This window comes from Lissotriton helveticus, chromosome 1_2 (assembly GCF_964261635.1).
Source record: "Lissotriton helveticus chromosome 1_2, aLisHel1.1, whole genome shotgun sequence".
Lineage (NCBI taxonomy): Eukaryota > Metazoa > Chordata > Amphibia > Caudata > Salamandridae > Lissotriton > Lissotriton helveticus.
Window position 1 is genome coordinate 309,517,532 of NC_136058.1, and position 17,563 is coordinate 309,535,094.

The following is a 17,563-nucleotide window of genomic DNA, read 5'->3' on the forward strand; positions in this document are numbered from 1 at the left end:
GTGGCTGGGGCATTCATTAAGCTAAAGGGAATAACAATAAACTTATAATGCCACCTGGTGTGGAGAATGCTATATTTTCTTTAGTTCTTGGGGGCATGCCAATCTGCCAGTAACCTGCTGGTAAGTCAAAGGTCCTGAGAAATCTGGCTGCACCCAATGTATCTATCAGCTCATCAGCTCTCAGTATAGATTGAGCTTCTGCTTTAGGGACAGTCAGTATTGAGACCTCTGCAGTCCACACACAACCCAATTTCTCTCTTTCAATCTGTGGGTCAGGCTTGGGGACTAAGACCACTGAGATAGCCTAGGGACTCTATGAGGGTTCAATAACCCCTACCTCCAGCATCTTGCTTACTTCAGCTTTGATACTCTCCTTAACTTGGTCAGACTGCTGTTTTGACGGGCATGCTATCCGCAGTGTCCACATCATGGGTATACCAGTGTCCATCCAGGGGTTAAGGAGAAGAGAGAAAGCTAGATAGAGGAGAACAGCCAAGTTTTAATCTGTTTTCTGAAGAGCATGTGATTCGTGGTAGCCCAAGCTTTTAGGGGGATCGAATTCCATTACTTCGGGGCTAGGTACCTGAAAGAGCGGCCACCGGCTCTACTTCTCTGGATTTTGATTGTGCCAGCAAGGGATAGATCCGCTGAGCGGAGAGTGCGCGTGGGGGCATAGAGGGTACAAAATCCCTGCAGAATTTGTGCACCGGAGCCATACAGGATTCTGTGAGTAATGCATACAGTTTTAAATTGGATGCGTTGTTTTATGGGCAACCAATGCAGGCGTCTAAGAATCGGGGAGATATGGCAGGTTTTAGGCCAGGCAAACAGAGTACGGGCAGCCGCATTCTGAGCTCTCTGTAGTCTATTAATCACTGTCAGGTTAGAGCCCAGCATAAGAACATTGCAGTAGTCTAGATGGGATAAGACTACCGCCTGGACTATGACCTGACGAGTGGGAGGCTCAAAGAAGCCAAGAATGGGTTTAAGAGCACGCAAGCGGCCATAGCAGGTGCCCGCTACTTTTTTGGCATGTGACTCTAAAGAGAGCGAGCTGTCCAACATCACGTCCAGATTTTTTACTACCTCCTTAGGAATAGGTGGAGGTCCTAATATGGAGGGCCACCAATGATGGTTCCAACTCTGGGTTTCCTTGCCTATGACAAGTACCTCTGTTTTGGAGGAGTTTAACTGGAGACAGTTCTGGGACAGCCAGTTAGAGATGGCCAAGATGTCTTCCTGGAATTTGATTTGGTCTAGCTCAATATCCTTGGAGATAGTGAAAATAAGCTGAGTATCGTCAGCATACGATACCAGCCTGATTCCACGATCTCGTGCCAACACTGCCAAGGGACAGACATACACATTAAACAATGTGGGGCTAAGCGCAGAGCCCTGCGGGACCCCACACTCCACAGAGTGCCTGCTGGACAAGAACGGCGGGGCCTGCACCTGGAAGGAACGGTCAGATAGAAAAGACGCGAACCAGTCCAAGGCACTCCCTCTGACTCCGATCTCCCACAGTCGCTCTAACAAGATCCTGTGGGAGACCGTGTCAAAGGCCGCAATCAAGTCCAGTAGAATCACAAACAAGGTCTCGCCCTGGTCCTGCACCTCCCTTAGATGTTCCGTGACTGACAGTAGAGCCGATTCCGTACTGTGTTTGGCACGGAAGCCATTCTGAGACTCATCCAGAATTCCATTGGATTCCAGATGAGTGGTCAGAATGGAGTTCACATGAGCTTCCATAATCTTAGCAAGATATGGAAGTAAGGAAATCGGTCGGTAAATCTCCGGCCTAGCGGGGTCTAGCGTTGGCTTCTTTAGGAGGGGAACTACCATGGCATGTTTCCAGGATTTTGGGACGGCTGCTGACTGAAGAGAGTTATTAATCAGCATTAGCCCCTCCCGCAAAATGGACTCCTGGGAGGCTCTGAATAGATCAGGTTTTCCCGGGTCATCCGGGGAACCCGACTTGATCCTGGAGGCCAGAGATTCCATCTCTATCAGTTCGATAGGTGGTAAGACTTGAAGCGGGCACAAAGAAGAAATGGGACCTAAGGCGGGCCAGGAGCCATAGTATGGCTATCCGAGTGTAGAGAGTTATAAATCCCTTTTTTTTTGTCTTGGAAAAAACAGTACAGCTCTTCGCACTGTGCATCAGATGCTATCAAGTTACCTGGACCTTCCGGAGCCTTGGTCAGATCCTTCACTAATGCAAAGATAGTTTTGGAGCGGTTAGTACTGGAGTTGATCAGGTCAGAGTAGTACTTCGCTTTAGATGATTTAATGAGTTTATGATATTCTTTAGTGGCAGATCTAAAGTTGATTTTAGCCACATAATCATATGATCGTCTCCAAGTACGCTCCAGTAGCTTACATTGCCTTTTTTGTCTGCAAGAGCCTCAGAGTACCACTGGTGGGATTGCACATGCTTAGGCCTTGATAGTTTTATAGGGATAAAATGGTCAAGCGACTCATTTATCCATTCCCTATAGGCTATGTCGGCCTCATCAATGTTACTAGGCCAGACTGGGCAAGATACTTTCAGTCTGGTTTCAAACAGGCAATTATCCAGCTTATTGCACGGGCGTCTCCACCGTAAAGGGGGAGGCGCATCCCTGCGGCCGACTGGGATGTCAATTGAAATAAAGACTGGGAAATGGTCGGTCCAGCTAAGGGGGCTAGGAATAGTGATTTTAACTTTCTGGATGTTGGTGAATACTGGGTCCAGAAGATGACCTGCCTGATGTCATGGCCCATTGACTAGCTGAATCAGCTGGCATGCCTCCAGGTCACCTAGGAATTTTTGGATAGAGGGTGCGTCACGGCGCTCAAAGTGAAGGTTGAGGTCCCCCAGCACAGTGAAGTTTGCTGATCGAAGAGCTAGTGTCGAGATGAGCGACACCAGTGAGTCCTGAAAGGCACTCACTGGCCCAGGAGGGCGATATACCAGCAGACCCGTAAGGGTAAAAGTATCAGAAACTCTCACCTTAAACGTCGCACTCTCACAATTAGCTACACATGTAGGGTTGAGGGTACAATTATAAATACTTTTAAAAATTATCGCAATACCACCGCCCCTTCCCGTGGGTCTGTTCTGGGCACAGACCAGGTAACCTGGAGGAAGAGCCAGGGTTAGAACAGCTGGAGTGTCAGCAGTGGTCCAAGTCTCTGTCAAAAACAGTAGGTCAGGGGAGTGGTCAATAAGTAGCTCATGGACATCTTCATAGTGTTTCACTAGGGACCTACAATTTAAGCTCACTATCTTCAGTTTAGTGGAATCAATGACCCCCAAGACTTTGGCTGTCGGCATCAGGTGACCCTCTGTGGCCTTAAAGCCACATTGGTCGCATTGTGCGCATAGAGAACCGGGGTGCCACATATGAGCCCTGCATCTCGCATAGCTCCTAAGAGCAAACAGCTCCTATCGACCAGAGGTCCCGGCTCCTGGCGACGGACCAGCGCGGACGGGCGCAGACGGGCTCGCCTTTGGTGAGCCTTCGGCGACCCGCCGGCGGTCCTCCGTGCGCGTCCACTGCGCGGGAGAGTGAAGTGCCGAATAAAAAGGCACCGGTCCCGCCTCTGCCGGAAATGATATGCCCTCAGGGGCCGGGCCAAAGGTCAGCGACGCCCTCCACACAAGCGGCACAAGCCGTGGTGGACCGGGGCAATGACCGAGCAGCAACAGGGTAAGTAGCGCCAAAGTACACTTTATAAAAACATACAAGAATGCTAAATAGCAGGTTTAAAAATGATTTACAGACTTTCAGCCCGCTGCACAAGCGCCTCGTATTTCAGGCGCGTCCGCTGCGCGGGAGAGTGAAGTGCCGAATAAAAAGGCACCGGTCCCGCCTCTGGCGGAAGTGAAATGCCCTCAGGGGCCGGGCCAAAGGTCAGCGATGCCCTCCACACAAGCGGCACAAGCCGTGGTGGACCGGGGCAATGACCGAGCAGCAACAGGGTAAGTAGCACCAAAGTACACTTTATAAAAACATACAAGAATGCTAAATAGCAGGTTTAAAAACGATTTACAGACTTTTAGCCCGCTGCACCAGCGCCTCGTATTTCAGGTCTACCAAGCAGGTGGCTTCACATTTCTTTTCTAGGATAGGGTAAGGACCACTCATTTGTCTTGGAGAGCCCTTGGTGCCACAGGCTCCAAAACCTACAACTTCTGTTCTGGTTGGAACTCCCACCAGTGCAGCCAGTGCAGCCTTTTAGTCATACCAGAGGTTCTGGAGCTCTTAAGTGGCTTCAGGATTTTTGGATGCTTTCTTCATGTACTCTGCTATTCAATTCAATTCAATTCAATTCAATTACTTTTTTGTACAAAAATATATTCATAAAAGAACAATTCTCATTACAGCAGATAAAATGCACAAATTCATAATATTCATAATAACAAATATAAAAACAGATACCATAAAACATTGTTCATAAAGTGCACATCATGTACTCTGCCATTCTGGAACGTAGGCCTCGCACATAGTCTACAATATCCTGCTTAGGTTCTTGGAGAGGTTTCTTCCAACCTTGGTTCACAAGACAAAGTGGTCCCCTTACAGGATGGCCTAACAAAAGTGTAAAGGGAGAAAACCCTACTCGCTTCTGAGGCATCTCTCTGTAGACCAAAAGCAGGCAGGCATCCCATTTCCTTTTGAGTTTTTCAGCGAGTCATATGATCATGCCTTTCAATGTCAAAGGCCATTGGTTTGTGGATGGTAAGCTGTGGTGAACTTATAGTTCACAAAAGGGGGTGGTGATGGACGGAGCATCTGAACCAATCAAACACTCATACCCAGTCAACAGATCTGGGTTTAATCCATCACCGTTCTTTAGCCCACTCTGCCACCCCAGTTCAGACATGGCCATATGCAAATCAGTCTGACCCTGTGCCTCATGGGAACAGTCCAGCCCGAACTGCCAAGCCATGCCTTCCCTGGACCGGAAACAAGCATCCTGGGACCGGTTTCGGATTCATAATCCTCATCAGCCAGGCTATATTGAATCCAGTGGCAAAGTGAGCAAGGGACTCACGTCTGAGCATACCCTGCCAACTTAGGGCGAACAAAGCGATACAAAAGGGGATGATGGACGGAGCTTTTGAGCAAATCAAACACTCACCCCCAGTCAACTGATCTGGGTTTAATCCATCACCATTCTTTAGCTCACTCTGCCACCCCAGTTCAGACATGGCCAGTGGTTGTTCGGTGGATGCGTGGGACAGTGGCGAGGGCGAGGTCAGCAGAGCTGAGCTGGCGGATGGTGGTGTAGAAGGTGAGTCGCTTGTTGAGGTATACTGGTCCGGCGTCGTGGAGTGCTTTGTGAGTGTGGGTGAGGAGCTTAAAGGTGATCCTCTTGTTGACGGGAAGCTAGTGCAGGTCCTTCAGTTGGGCGGTGATTAGGCCTGGGCAGTACATTCTGTTCCGCTTGCGGAATTTGCGGAATTTGGGTAATTTCCACGTTCCGCGGAGAACGCGAAATTGCCCAAAATTCTGCGTTCCACGACTTCGCAAAAGGTTTTGCTTGTTCACGTTCTTAAAATGCGTGTATGCGAGATATTTCCCACCGAGCACGCAAACAGCGATTGCGAACAGTAAAAAAGCATTGCGGACAATTCTGCGTGTTTGCGTAATTTCTGCATGTCCGTGGAGATTTTTTAATATTTCGAAGAGATTTGCGTAACACGATTACGCAAATTCCACCCATCCCTAGCGGTGATGTGGCTGTGGCAGGGGATGTCGAGGATAAGGCGTGCGGAGGCGTTTTGTATGTGTTGGAGTCTCTTCTGGAGTTTGGCCATGGTTCCCGCGTAGAGGGTGTTGCCGTAGTCCAGGCTGCTGGTGAGGGGCCTGGGTGACCGTCCTTCTGGTTTCGGTGGGGATCCATCTGTAGATCTTTCGAAGCATACATATGGTGTTGAAGCAGGAGGAGGAGACGGCATTGACTTGTTGGGTCATTGACAGAAAAGAGTCAAGGATGCGTGCATGGTCTGTGGTTCTCGGCGCAGTTTCCAGCGAGGCTGGCCACCAGGAGTCATCCCAGGCAGAAGGGGTGAGCCGAGGATGAGGACCTCCGTCTTATACGAGTTCAGTTTCAGGCAACAGCTCTTCGTCCATTCGGTGATGGCCTTCATCCCTTCGTGGATGTTGGTTTTGGTGGTGGCGGGGACTTTGGTAAGGGAGAGGATAAGCTGGGTGTCGTCGGTGTAGCAGACTAAGTTGAGGTCGTGCAATCGGACGATGTTGGAGAGCGGTGTCATGTAGACGTTGAAGAGGGCCGGGCTGAGGGATGATCCTTGGGGTACGCCACAGCTGATCTTGGTGGCATCGGGTCGGAATGGAGGAAGGCGGACTCCCTGGGTTCTATCAATGAGGAAGGAGGTGATCCAGTCCAGGGCTTTGTCGCGGATCCCCGCGTTGTAGAGGCGTGTGCGCAGGGTGAGGTGGTAGACGGTGTCGAAGGCGGCCGAGAGGTCCAGGAGGATGAGGGCCATGGTTTTGCCATTTTCCAGCAGGGTTCTGATGTCGTCGGTGGTGGTGATGAGGGCTGTTTCGGTGCTGTGGTTGCTGCAGAATACGGATTGGGACGAGTCCAGGGTGTTGTTCTCTTCAAGGATTTGGGTCAGTTGTCTGTTAACGATCTTCTCAATGACTTTTGCCTGGAACGGGAGCTGGGAGATGGGCTGGAAGTTCTTGAGGTCCTTTGGGTCGGCGTTGGATTTTTTGAGAAGGGCGTTGCTCTCTCGTTGTGTTTCCAACTTTCCGGGAAGTTGGTGGTCTCAAATGAGTTGCTGAAGATCTTACGGAGTTGGGGTGCGATATGAAGATCGCTTTGTTGAAGATGTGGTGGGGGCAGGGGTCTGATGGTGAGCTGGAGGGAATGATGTTCATGGTCTTGATGGTGTCTTCGTCGTTGACATGGTTCCATGAGATCAGGTGGCCGGTATGATTGTGGGCAGTGATTCTGGGGCTATCGGCAGCTGTCGGAGGGGCATGGGTGTTGAAGCTGTTGTGGATGTCTGCAATCTTGCGGTGAGAAGAAGGTAGCTAGAGAGTCGCAGTGTCCTTGTGATGGTGGGATGTCGTTAGAGCTGGAGCTGGGGTTGGCGAGCTCCTTCAAGATGTTGAAGAGTTCTTTGCTGTTGTGTGCATTGTTGTCGATGCGTTCCTTGAAGGAGGTCCTTTTGGCCGTTCAAATGAGTTGGTGGTGTCTCGGGATGGCGTTCTTGAGGGCTGCATGCTTGTCCGGAGTTTGCTCGTGGCACCATTTCTTCTCTAGCTTCCGTCAGGTCTGCTTGGATGTCTGGAGGTCGGCGGTGAACCAGATGGCTCTACTGTCATTGCATCTGTTTGTGGGTTTCTTGATCAGGGCGAGAGTGTTGGCGTAGTCATCAATCCATTGCTTGAGGCTGCGGGCGGCTGTCTCGGTGTGGTCGGTCGGTGGGTCTCTGGCAAGGGTGGTGATTAGCTGGTTTTCGGTGACCTTGTTCCAACTGCGGTGGGGGATTCTTTGCTGGTGGTTGCATGCGGTGGTCTTCTTGAAGGAGAAGTGGATGCAGCGGTGGTTGGTCCAGTGGAGTTTGGTGGTGTGGCTGACGGACACATGGTTGCTGGCGGAGAAAATGGGGTCGAGCGTGTGTCCAGCAGAGTGGGTGGGTGTAGTGACGAGCTGTTTGATGCAGAGGTTGGCGAGGTTGTCCAGTAGTGTGGTGGAGTTGCTGTCGTTGGTGTTCTTGAGGTGCAAGTTCAGGTCTCCGAGGAGCATGTAGTCTGTGGAGGCCAGGACGTGTGCGCTGATGGCGTCTGTGATGGAGTTGATGAATTGTGGCCAGGGTCCGGGGGGTCTGTACACGAGTGTTCCTCTGAGGGGGGGTTGGGATCGATGTGGATCTGGAAGTGCAGGTGTTCAGTGATGCTGAGGGTGTCTTCGGTGTTGGTTTAGATTCTAAGGGTATTTCTGTGGACGATGACGATTCCTCCATCCAGTCTGTTGGTGCAGTTCCTGCGGGTGATCTTGTAGCCATCCGGGATCGCTATGGCAAAGTCAAGTGCCGATGAGGAGTTCATCCAGTTCTCCATCAGGAAAGCAGCGTCCAGGGAGGTCGATTCGAGTAGGTCCCAGAGTTCAACGGCGTGCCTGTGGAAGAAGTGGGTGTTGAGCAGTATGCATCTGAGGTGGTTGTGGTCCACCTTGGTGGGGAGTGAATGAGGTGCCGGGGGTCCTGGCAGGTGTAGTTGCAGTTACGGCAGGTGAAGGGTCTGTAGGTGAGCTTCGGCGTGGCCTAGAGTCAGGTGGAGGATCGGCCGGCGTTGAGTGCATGGTGGTTGTTGGCGTCGTAGCAGCATCTGGCCCCGTGGAGCTCGTGGGGTCCAGAGGGTCTGGCGCTGGGCAGCGCCACATGGCTTGAACCCTACCTTTCTAGAAGTCATTCCTTTGACACACAACAAAAAATCTTGGACAAAACATCGAAAAAAGAGACAGAGGAGTATCTCTTCTCTGAATCAGGGCTAACTGGCACGGTAAGAAAAGAACTGCCATCCATATGGCAGGGTGGTGCCTATATAGGTGACCACGATATCGCATCCGGCGTTAATGATGCTGACGATGCCATGCAGAACCAAACGGAGCCACCTAACGGCGTGCAGGGGTACTGCTTACACAATAGTTTCTGGATCCAGTGTGACGGCTGGGAAATACAAAGGTAAGAAATCTGCAGCTATAAGTCTCTACCAGATAGGTGTAATACTATTACATCAGCACCAATACTTTGACATATCAATACATCCCTTGTGTGTGTCTTTGTTACACCCCTTTGATGTTGGATACAACTGTCTCATTCTTATGAACATGTATTTTTATGAGGTAGCCTTTTTTTTAACTAGTGGTGGCCATGTGTAATTATGAGGTGGTCAGTGCCATAGTGGTGCAAATACGTAATTATTTGGTAGTTCCTGCCCTTTTTATTATGTGGTTAGCTGTGCCCTGGTGTATGATGTACAATTATGTGGTAGGTCATTCCCTTCTTTGTACATGTGTTTTGATGAGGTATCCCATGCTCTTTTCTACATGCCGTACTAATAGACATGGTGTCTCTTGCACTTACGCTTTTTGTGGCATCATTATTCCTCATTAAATTGATGATGAAGTTGTGCAGGAAGTAGGCCAGCATCAAGGTGCCACACATGACCGGAAAGGCTTGGTTAAACTCTGCAGAGAGAGAAGACAACAGAACGTGTTAGTACAATAGCAGTGTCCCATATGTCCCCATGACCTCTTTGTTATACTCACTAATTGTGGAATATTGGTCATGGCACCTAAGAGCTTCCCCCTTACTCTTCCCACAAAGATCCACTGCTTGACCAGCCTGTTCTTCTCTCTCTCTATTTAGGTGGGTTTTACTGCAAGTTTTAGCCATTTGACCTGTGCAGGTCATTTTGGGAACTTCATACTGGGTCTGAGTGGCTATTGTGGTCCAAAGTAGTAGTCACAGAAGCTTCTTTAGAGTTAGCAGTTTAAGTAGATTTTACTTCAGTGAAAGAAACATTGACTAGTAGCCTTAGAATGCCATCACACTATCATGATCTCCTCCTAAAGCTCCTGCATCCATATCCCAAGTTGGCTCCATCTCCTTTGCAAAAGGCTAAAATCATAGTAAATTGACATTAACTGTTTTCAAAATTCTTGAGAAATTCCCATATGGCCATAACTGGAGTTGGGCTGCTACAGCAGCTCAATTAGCTGTACCATGGTAATGATTCAGGTAGTATGGTACCCATTGTGGAAGAGGGAATACCCACTGTGAAAAGCTGTGATGTACACTTATGTAAGTGGACACCCTGCACCGGTCCAGACAACCCTAATGGTGATTTAGGAGGTGTTAGACAACCATAGAGAGCCCTCTAAGCGGTAGCTGTGGAGAACAGCCTTCAGGCTTAGTCTAGCAGGAGTATAAAGCAGCTTGTTGTGCCAGAACACAATCTTATATATATAGATTAAGTGAAAAAGAACCACACAAGGTATTTATAAAAATATGTATTTAATATATAATACTCTCAAGTAAATAGTATGAAATACACAGTGGGCCCGAGGGGAGGACCAAACCATATACTGAGAAAGTGGTATAAGAACCACAACTCGGGTCCAGAGAATGTCGAGAGGACGTAGAAGTGCTGGGAACCCAAGCAACCACCCAAATTTAGTGACTAGGAGAGCGTGTACAAATCAACAAGTAAGTCGCGGTTGCAGTTTTAAAGAAAAAGGACCCTTCCCAATGGACCTTGAGGAAACCCCATGGAAGACAGAAGGTTGGAGAGCCACCCTGCCCGTAGACACCCTAATACCCATGTTACCTACACCAGGGAAGCCAGGTGCATAGGTGTGAAGTGGTGTCGGAAACCGCTGTCAAACCCAATGGAGGACTTGAGAAAAGTGCAGCTGCTGAAGAAGGAGTGTCCAGTGGAATCCAAAGGGGGATTCTAGTTGAGAGGTACCTGCAAGCCGAGGGGACAGAATCAATGTCACTCAGGAGTGACCTGGAGATCTGGAAGATGATTGCCCACCACTGTCGGGAGTTGCAGGGAAGTTGACGAGGACCTTGAGTCTGCAGCTGTGAGGACCAGGCAATGCTCTCAGTTTGGGAACGAAACGCGTTGGCTATTTTTATGATTGAATATAAACTTTTGAATAAAGAAACGATTTGAAGAAATTATTATGGACTAGATTTGCTTTCTTCGGTGCACCTCCTTTTGTTTGAATTGTATAATAATAATAATAATAATCTGCACTCAGTGGCACCAAAAGGTGACAGGTTCTGGAGCAGAGTGCACAATTTCCAAAAATATTTTAGCAGTGTCATAGTGAGGTGCTATCCAATTGGTCCGTCACCTTGTATCTTTTCAGTTTGAGATCTCAACTACACCTTAACCTGAGAGTCAACCAAAAATGACTTGACCCAAATACATCTGCGAATTCAATGCTAACAAAATACATATCTACAATCTTGAGACAATATAATGCAAGTTCCAATAAATCTAAAAGCTCTATGATGTCTTTTCTCCTGATCTTGGGACATCAGTTCTTACTGTTCAGTTTCCTGGGTGGGGTAAGGTTGCTTACATGTGTCATTTCAGGTCAATAGATACTATCGCACTCTACCCACTCCAGGCCAAATTTTGTGTGACAGCTTGTTATGTAAATATAAAGTTGAAATGTATTTAACTTGTCATTGGTTGGTTTTGTAACATGTTCCATACATCAGTGAGATCAAATCCCTGCAGCTGGAGAGCAAGAAAGATACATTATTTGCAAGTAAGTTGTTATGGCGGAGTGGCCCTGCCCATCATCGTTTTTCAAAGCATCAAGAGTGTCTGCCAGGCTGTGCAAAAGCAATGTCCGGCTGAGCAAAATCTTCATTTTTGGGTCAAGCAGCCAGGCCCTGTACATGAGCTAAAAGCGAAGGTGCCTGGCAGCCTGAGCCAAACTCTACCAGGCTGAAGTTTTAAAGCACTGAGACCGCAACCTCCTCAGCCCAGCAAAGTGCTGTGTAGTCCTCCTCCTCTTCATGACAAGGAAGCACATCACCAATAGTTACGAACCTGGGTGCTTTAATCTTAAGCCCTGAAGTGCCCAGGGCTGACTGTCCATCACTCATGCCTCGTCACAGAGTGTAGTGGGATAGGGTAAGCAAGTCTCACTGACCCCCATCCCACTCTGTGACAAGTAAGGCAACGTCCTCCCAGTGGCGTCACTAGGGTTGGTGTCACCCAGTGTGGGTAACTCATGGTGACACCCCCTCACGACTTACCCCAAGAATCCATAATGGACCTCCTCGAGGAGATGTATTAATCTGTGCAGTACCCACGGAGGGGGTCCTTCGTCTTCTGGGGCCTTTCCAAGCCCACTCCTCTACACCAGAGTTTAAAGCACTGCAGAGGTGTAATCCATCCTTTCATAACTCCTCCCCTTGCTCCTGGCCAACATAGAAAAGTCTTAACCATGCGCGTGAAAATGTGGAGTGTGGCTTTGACGCATTCATTCGAGGACGAGACGCCTGCCCCATTCCAATGTGTGGCGCTTCGCATCATGCTCACAGGACCTGACTTGAGTTTACTTAAATAACAGTAGCTCTGCACCTGTCAACGGTTATGACAACGCCAATTGTCTTACCAGGCACAGTGTCATTGCTATTCATTCTGCTCAAGACATCACTCAAACACTTTGTTTAACAAGGAAGACGAGAGGGCACAAATGCTGCCAAATAAATAATACAGGGCACAAGTAAATTGTTTGAGAGCCTGTAACTCTATTAACCAATTGGTTTCCATCACCAAAGAAAGTTACATGATAAAAACAAATGCTACTTTTTTATTTATATTCAGAAGTGCAGAGCCAGTGTTCACCTTTCCGACTCTTCCTTTTCAGTGCATTATTTCTCGCGCACTGAGCAGCAGTGCCACTCGTTTTGACACAGGGGTGCAGGTGTATGTGAGGTTTGCTGGAGTGAAAGTTCATTGCACTCTGTCACGATATGGTAAACCAGTGAAAGAAAGGTGACGCATTTGAGGAAAGGTAGAGTCTTACACCCAGACTGCCCTAGCGCCTGTCATTTAGAAGACAACTCTGTGCAGTTCACATAAATCACCGTGTCTGGCGGGTTTTCAGTTAAGTCTCTCCTAAATGTAGCAGCGCCTTCAAGCAACACTCTGAGCGCTATCCAAACACCAGCAATCCACATGCTACATTTGCACAAACCATCAAAGTGCAAGAGAGCTCGAGCACCGATGCACTTTAATTAAGGTAGATTGCTGAAAGTTGCAGCACTTTATTTGAGCCACACAAACCTCAGTGGCAGACAGGATACCGCTTTGAATCACATTCACAGCGCTGCGTGCACCGAGTAAGAAAGGAGGTGCACTGATGCCAATCTCAGCCCAGTCAGAGATACAATATAGAGAAGTAACTCATGCAATAATATATAGGATTGCCAATCAACAGGTCTGAGCGTGAACTGTTTTTAAACTTAAAGCGCGCTCACTACAGTGCACAGGTTATCTAGGACTGTGGGGCATATTATCAAGGACCGGTGTTAAAATTATCGCCGTTTTATCGGCAGGAAACTCCAGATAAAACGGCGGTAATGGGCTTGATAGTACACCCTTGTTAATTCCCATAGAAGCCCATTGTTGGACTTGGCCTTTTCCCCCCAAAATTTTTCGCTTTTGACCCCCTTATCTGGATTGTCTCCCCCATGGGATTAAACCTGTATAGGCCATGAGTGGTGTGAGACACCTTGTGAAAATGTAATTACCTGACATAATGTGAGCACTTGTAAAATCCCCCATTTTAAAACTGCACCCCCATTTTAAAACTGCACCTGACTGAAATGTATTGCTTTTAAAATGGATGCCATGGCCATGGGTTTTGCCACTGGACTGACATAGGTCAGCAGTCTAGATAATATTACCCAGCTACCCCTAGCTTTTGGAGGGAAAGCCTGGCACCCAGGGTGCTCACCCCCTCCCCTAGAACCAGTTTAGGCTAGATGTGCCAACATTCTAGAAGGTCCTGGCACTGCCTGGGAGGAGGGTATAAATAGGGTGAAGTGTCACCAGAGAGTCAGTCAGCGCTGGGACAAGGAAGGGAGGGGGACCTGCTGTGAGGTGCTACCGCCACAGGGGCCTGTGAGCTGGGCCCTGTACCCCTAAAACCCCCCTCTGCTGTCCCCTGGGCCCCTGACAAGGGAGGGCCCCAACCCAGGTCACTGACGCTGTTTGGACCGGGTACCACGCCAGCGTTGCGTGAGGAAGCGCCCAGGAAGGGAGGATTGTGCCCCCAAGGGACTGTGCCCTGTGATTGGTGTGGCCCTCGAAGTGCTGACCCCAGAGTAGAGGAGTGAGGCAGTGGTGAGAGGAGGTGGACACACTGAGAGCAGCTAGTTTGTCTCTGAGGCTGACAGTTTCTTCAGAGGATTGTTCCCCCTTCAACCTTTGACCGATCCCTCTCTCAAAACATCAATTGCTGATAAGAACAGTAAGCTACTTGAGGAAGAAGATCCTTCTGCATTGGAGCCCCAGTGAATCCTCTCAGGACACCCTTAACTGAGGGTATCCCTGACTACGCACACCCAGCGCTGCGCTTACCGGTGCTGTGGAGCAGCTGTAGTGAAGGCGGGTGTCTGTGGCACCCTAGCGACCTGAGGAGCGAAGGCGCCGTGTGTGCACATCCTTCCTGAGAGGCCGGAGTGAGAAGTGACTGACCAGGAGCAGCGGCGCTGCTGCGATCGGCTGTGGGACCCCGGGGGCACCAGCCGCGTCAATCCGTGAAGGAAGCGCTGCCGCGCATGCCTTGAGCGCGAACGCTTCTGTGGAGGCAGGAGGGGCCTAGGATCGGGCAGGCCCGGGAGAGCAGCGTCACCGGAAGAGCAGCGTCCTTCCTTGGAGTGAGTGCGGAGGCGGGAGAAGAGCGAGCGCTTCCGCGCATGCCCGGCGGAGTAGTGCCGCCTGAGGAGAGCCGGTCGCGTCAACAAGGAAGTCGACCGCGTCGGAGCTTCAGGTGTTCGACCCCCCCCCCTTGAGGAGGCAGAAGCGCCACAGCGGACGTTGCGGTAGGGAGCCTTGGGGCCAGGAAAACCTTCCCCGACCTTCCCCAACAGCCGTCTGCTGCCGGGCTCCATCGCGTGTGGAGGACCCAAGTGTGACACGCCTACAAGTCTACAAGTAAGCCGGGTAGTGTGGGAACGGGAGGCGGCAGCCCCGGGTGAAGGAAGCAGGACAGTGGGGCTACGACCCACACAAGTGACTGAACAGTCCAGAGAAGCCTGACTTCAGGAAGCGGGCTACTGAACTGCCTAAACCAGGCTTAAGTAACCAATAATTGGCTCAGAAGAGAGAGGTGGAAGCTGTGCAGAGAACCACAGGGTTCCTGAGTAAAAACCCTTATAGTTTATTGATAATTGAAGAAGTAGAACCTCTACCAGATAAATGTGCCTGTACATTAGAGTGGGGGGGTACCTTGCTAATATTATTGTGTCTTCCCTTTTAGTCACATTACTGGTGGGTAATGCTGTGAAGTTCTACAACCAGGTCATTCTGTTGAGTTGAGCAGATACCTAAGTGCTGTGGGGTAATGTACTTGCCTATGAGTTGTTTAATGACATGCCCAGTGTTACGCCTAAGCTAGGGGATTGATGCCCAAGTGCAGTGGGATCCAAGCCGGGTTCAAATGTTATTGATGCCAATGCACTACCTGATGTTTGTGTTGCAGGTTGGGGGCTAAGAAGTCATGTTCCCCAGGTCTTTTCCCTAAGGCTATAGCACTGGGGTTCTGTATGCCCTGTAGAGCTTGCGAAGGTGGCTTAATAGTCCTATGGTTATTCCCGCCTGCTAGTGGATGCTGGTAGGCCATGATGTCTTTTCTTACAGGGGTTATGCAGGATGCTGTCTGCTGTAATTACAGCCGCTACCAAGGATGAAGGCCTGAGTTGGCCCCGCCTGACGCATAGTTCCCTAGAGGGAGGGGGGAAGAAACCTGATGTTTTATTACAGGTGTTCCTACCTAATGTTAATGCCAGGTGATTCCTATTCTTTCTTGCAGGAGTCGCCAATGCCAGCTATTTTGGGTTCTTATCCCTAATGTTTGATTGCATGTTTAATGGGCGAATACGCCAAGTGCATTTTTCCCTTATATAGGGGTCACTGATGTTCCGTGCCAAATGCTAACCTGTTTATATTTCAGCTAGACACTATGGACTATGGACTAAACCCTTTTTGTCCCATGTAAATAATCCCCCACTGAAATACTTGGCTTGGGTGCCAGTTGGCGCCGTGTTATGATGACACTGTTAATGCATTTTTGCCTTGCAGGTTGGAAACCCTACTAAACGACGTATCTTTTTCCAACTCAAATTGGTGTCCTGCCTCTTTTGTGGTGTGCCTGGTGTGTTGACTGAGGGTACTGCGTGAGTGCTTCACATGTCCTCCAAGTTTGGCCTGCCCGCTTGATGCCATGCTACCCCCTTTGAGACTTGGGCAACCCCCAATTCCAACACCCATGTTCTGATGTTAACATGGGCTTTTATGGGAATTCACGAGGGTGTATTATCAAGCCAATTATCGCCGTTTTATCTGCAGTTTCCTGCCGATAAAACGGCGATAATTTTAACACCGGTCCTTGATAATATGCCCCTGTGTTCCTAGATCTCACACCGAAGGAGCAGGACACACATAATATACTTTTTCAGAAGGGGCAGCGCCCAGCACCGGTACGTATGCATCACTTTGTGCTGTAGTGCCAATAAAATCATGTATTCGAATTCCACCATTATCCAGAAACTAATCTTCAATACCACTTTATTCCCCTATATACCTACCACTAAACTCATTTGCAATATCAAAGTATCTGTGCGGCGTTGCATTTGCTGCAGTGATCTCAATTTAAACTCGGGGTTGTCTTTCTACAGTGAAATAGCTAAATACTCTATAGCCCTCTATTACACATGGTGCCTAAACACAAGCTGGACGCCACATGCATGCCAGGCGTACATGTATTCAGCACTTGGGGGCAGCAGTATCAAACTGGCAGCCACGGCTGGTGGATCTAAAGAACTCAAAAGTACAACTGGAAACAAAGAAAGAACGTAAACAAAAACAGAGCCAGAATGCCCAGTGGGAAAATAGGGAACATATTTAATATACAGCTGCCCCTGACAGGCCAGAGAGGTTAGGACGGAGTCACTCTAAAAACAGGGTGAAGTGAGTTGCATGAGGAGGGAGGGCTGGGGCAGAGTGAGTTCATCCCATTAAGAAGCATATAAAGCGCAGCAACTGTGCTCGAGGAGCTTTCTGGCGCTAATGGCATCAGTAGCCGCATGAGAGACCACTGGCTCTTCCCAGGCAGGACCGAACGGCCTTTCCAATGCACGAGCTTAGCAAAAGTTCCCCCCATGAACCAATCCGCGTCTTTCAGGCAGCACAAAGAGTAGCGAGGGCTGCTAACTTGCCAGGCTGTTGTAACAGTCCACCTCAATGCACTCCACTGTGTGCCTCTGCTCGGGGCCCCAGAAGGGTCCCCTCGGGCTGGGGCAGCAGCAGACCCAGCCCCTTCAGCTCCAGCAGGGTCCGATGGTACTTGCCAATGGCCTCCCGGAACTTCTTCTCCTGGCTTGTAGCATTCAGCCCCCTGGCTCCTGAGAGGTGTACGTAGGCCTATTTTTATTACGTACGTCAATCCAAGTTTACTTCTACTGTCCTAGCCAATTGATGTTGCAGCATGATGTCATGTGTCTTGGCCTTCAAAAGTAGCTAGGTATAAACTAGATGGACACTGCTCAATTAGAAGTAGAATAGCTAGTGAACATTTAAGATCACTGCTCGTTTATGTTGTAAGTACTAAACAAGGTGGGTATTTTGGAGGAGGCCTGGCCAGTGGCTAGTTGCTGATTTTGGAAACTTTGAACTGAGGGGCATATTATCAAGGGGCTTTATCTCCGCTTTTTTGGCTTTAAAAGCCAAGAAAGCAGAGATAAAATTATCTCCCTATTACCAAGCTGTCGCTAACACCA

At 49.2% G+C, this 17,563-nt stretch overlaps 1 protein-coding gene across 1 annotated transcript in view; it reads right to left on the reverse strand.

Annotated features, from left to right (window-relative positions):
• LOC144803510 (neutral amino acid transporter 9-like) overlaps positions 1 to 17,563 on the reverse strand; it is a 278,514-nt gene that overhangs the window by 106,355 nt on the left and 154,596 nt on the right. The window contains exon 5 of the mRNA XM_078671868.1: positions 9,110 to 9,213. Coding sequence (XP_078527994.1) covers positions 9,110 to 9,213 — 104 coding nt within the window. The remainder of the gene's footprint in view (positions 1 to 9,109; positions 9,214 to 17,563) is intronic.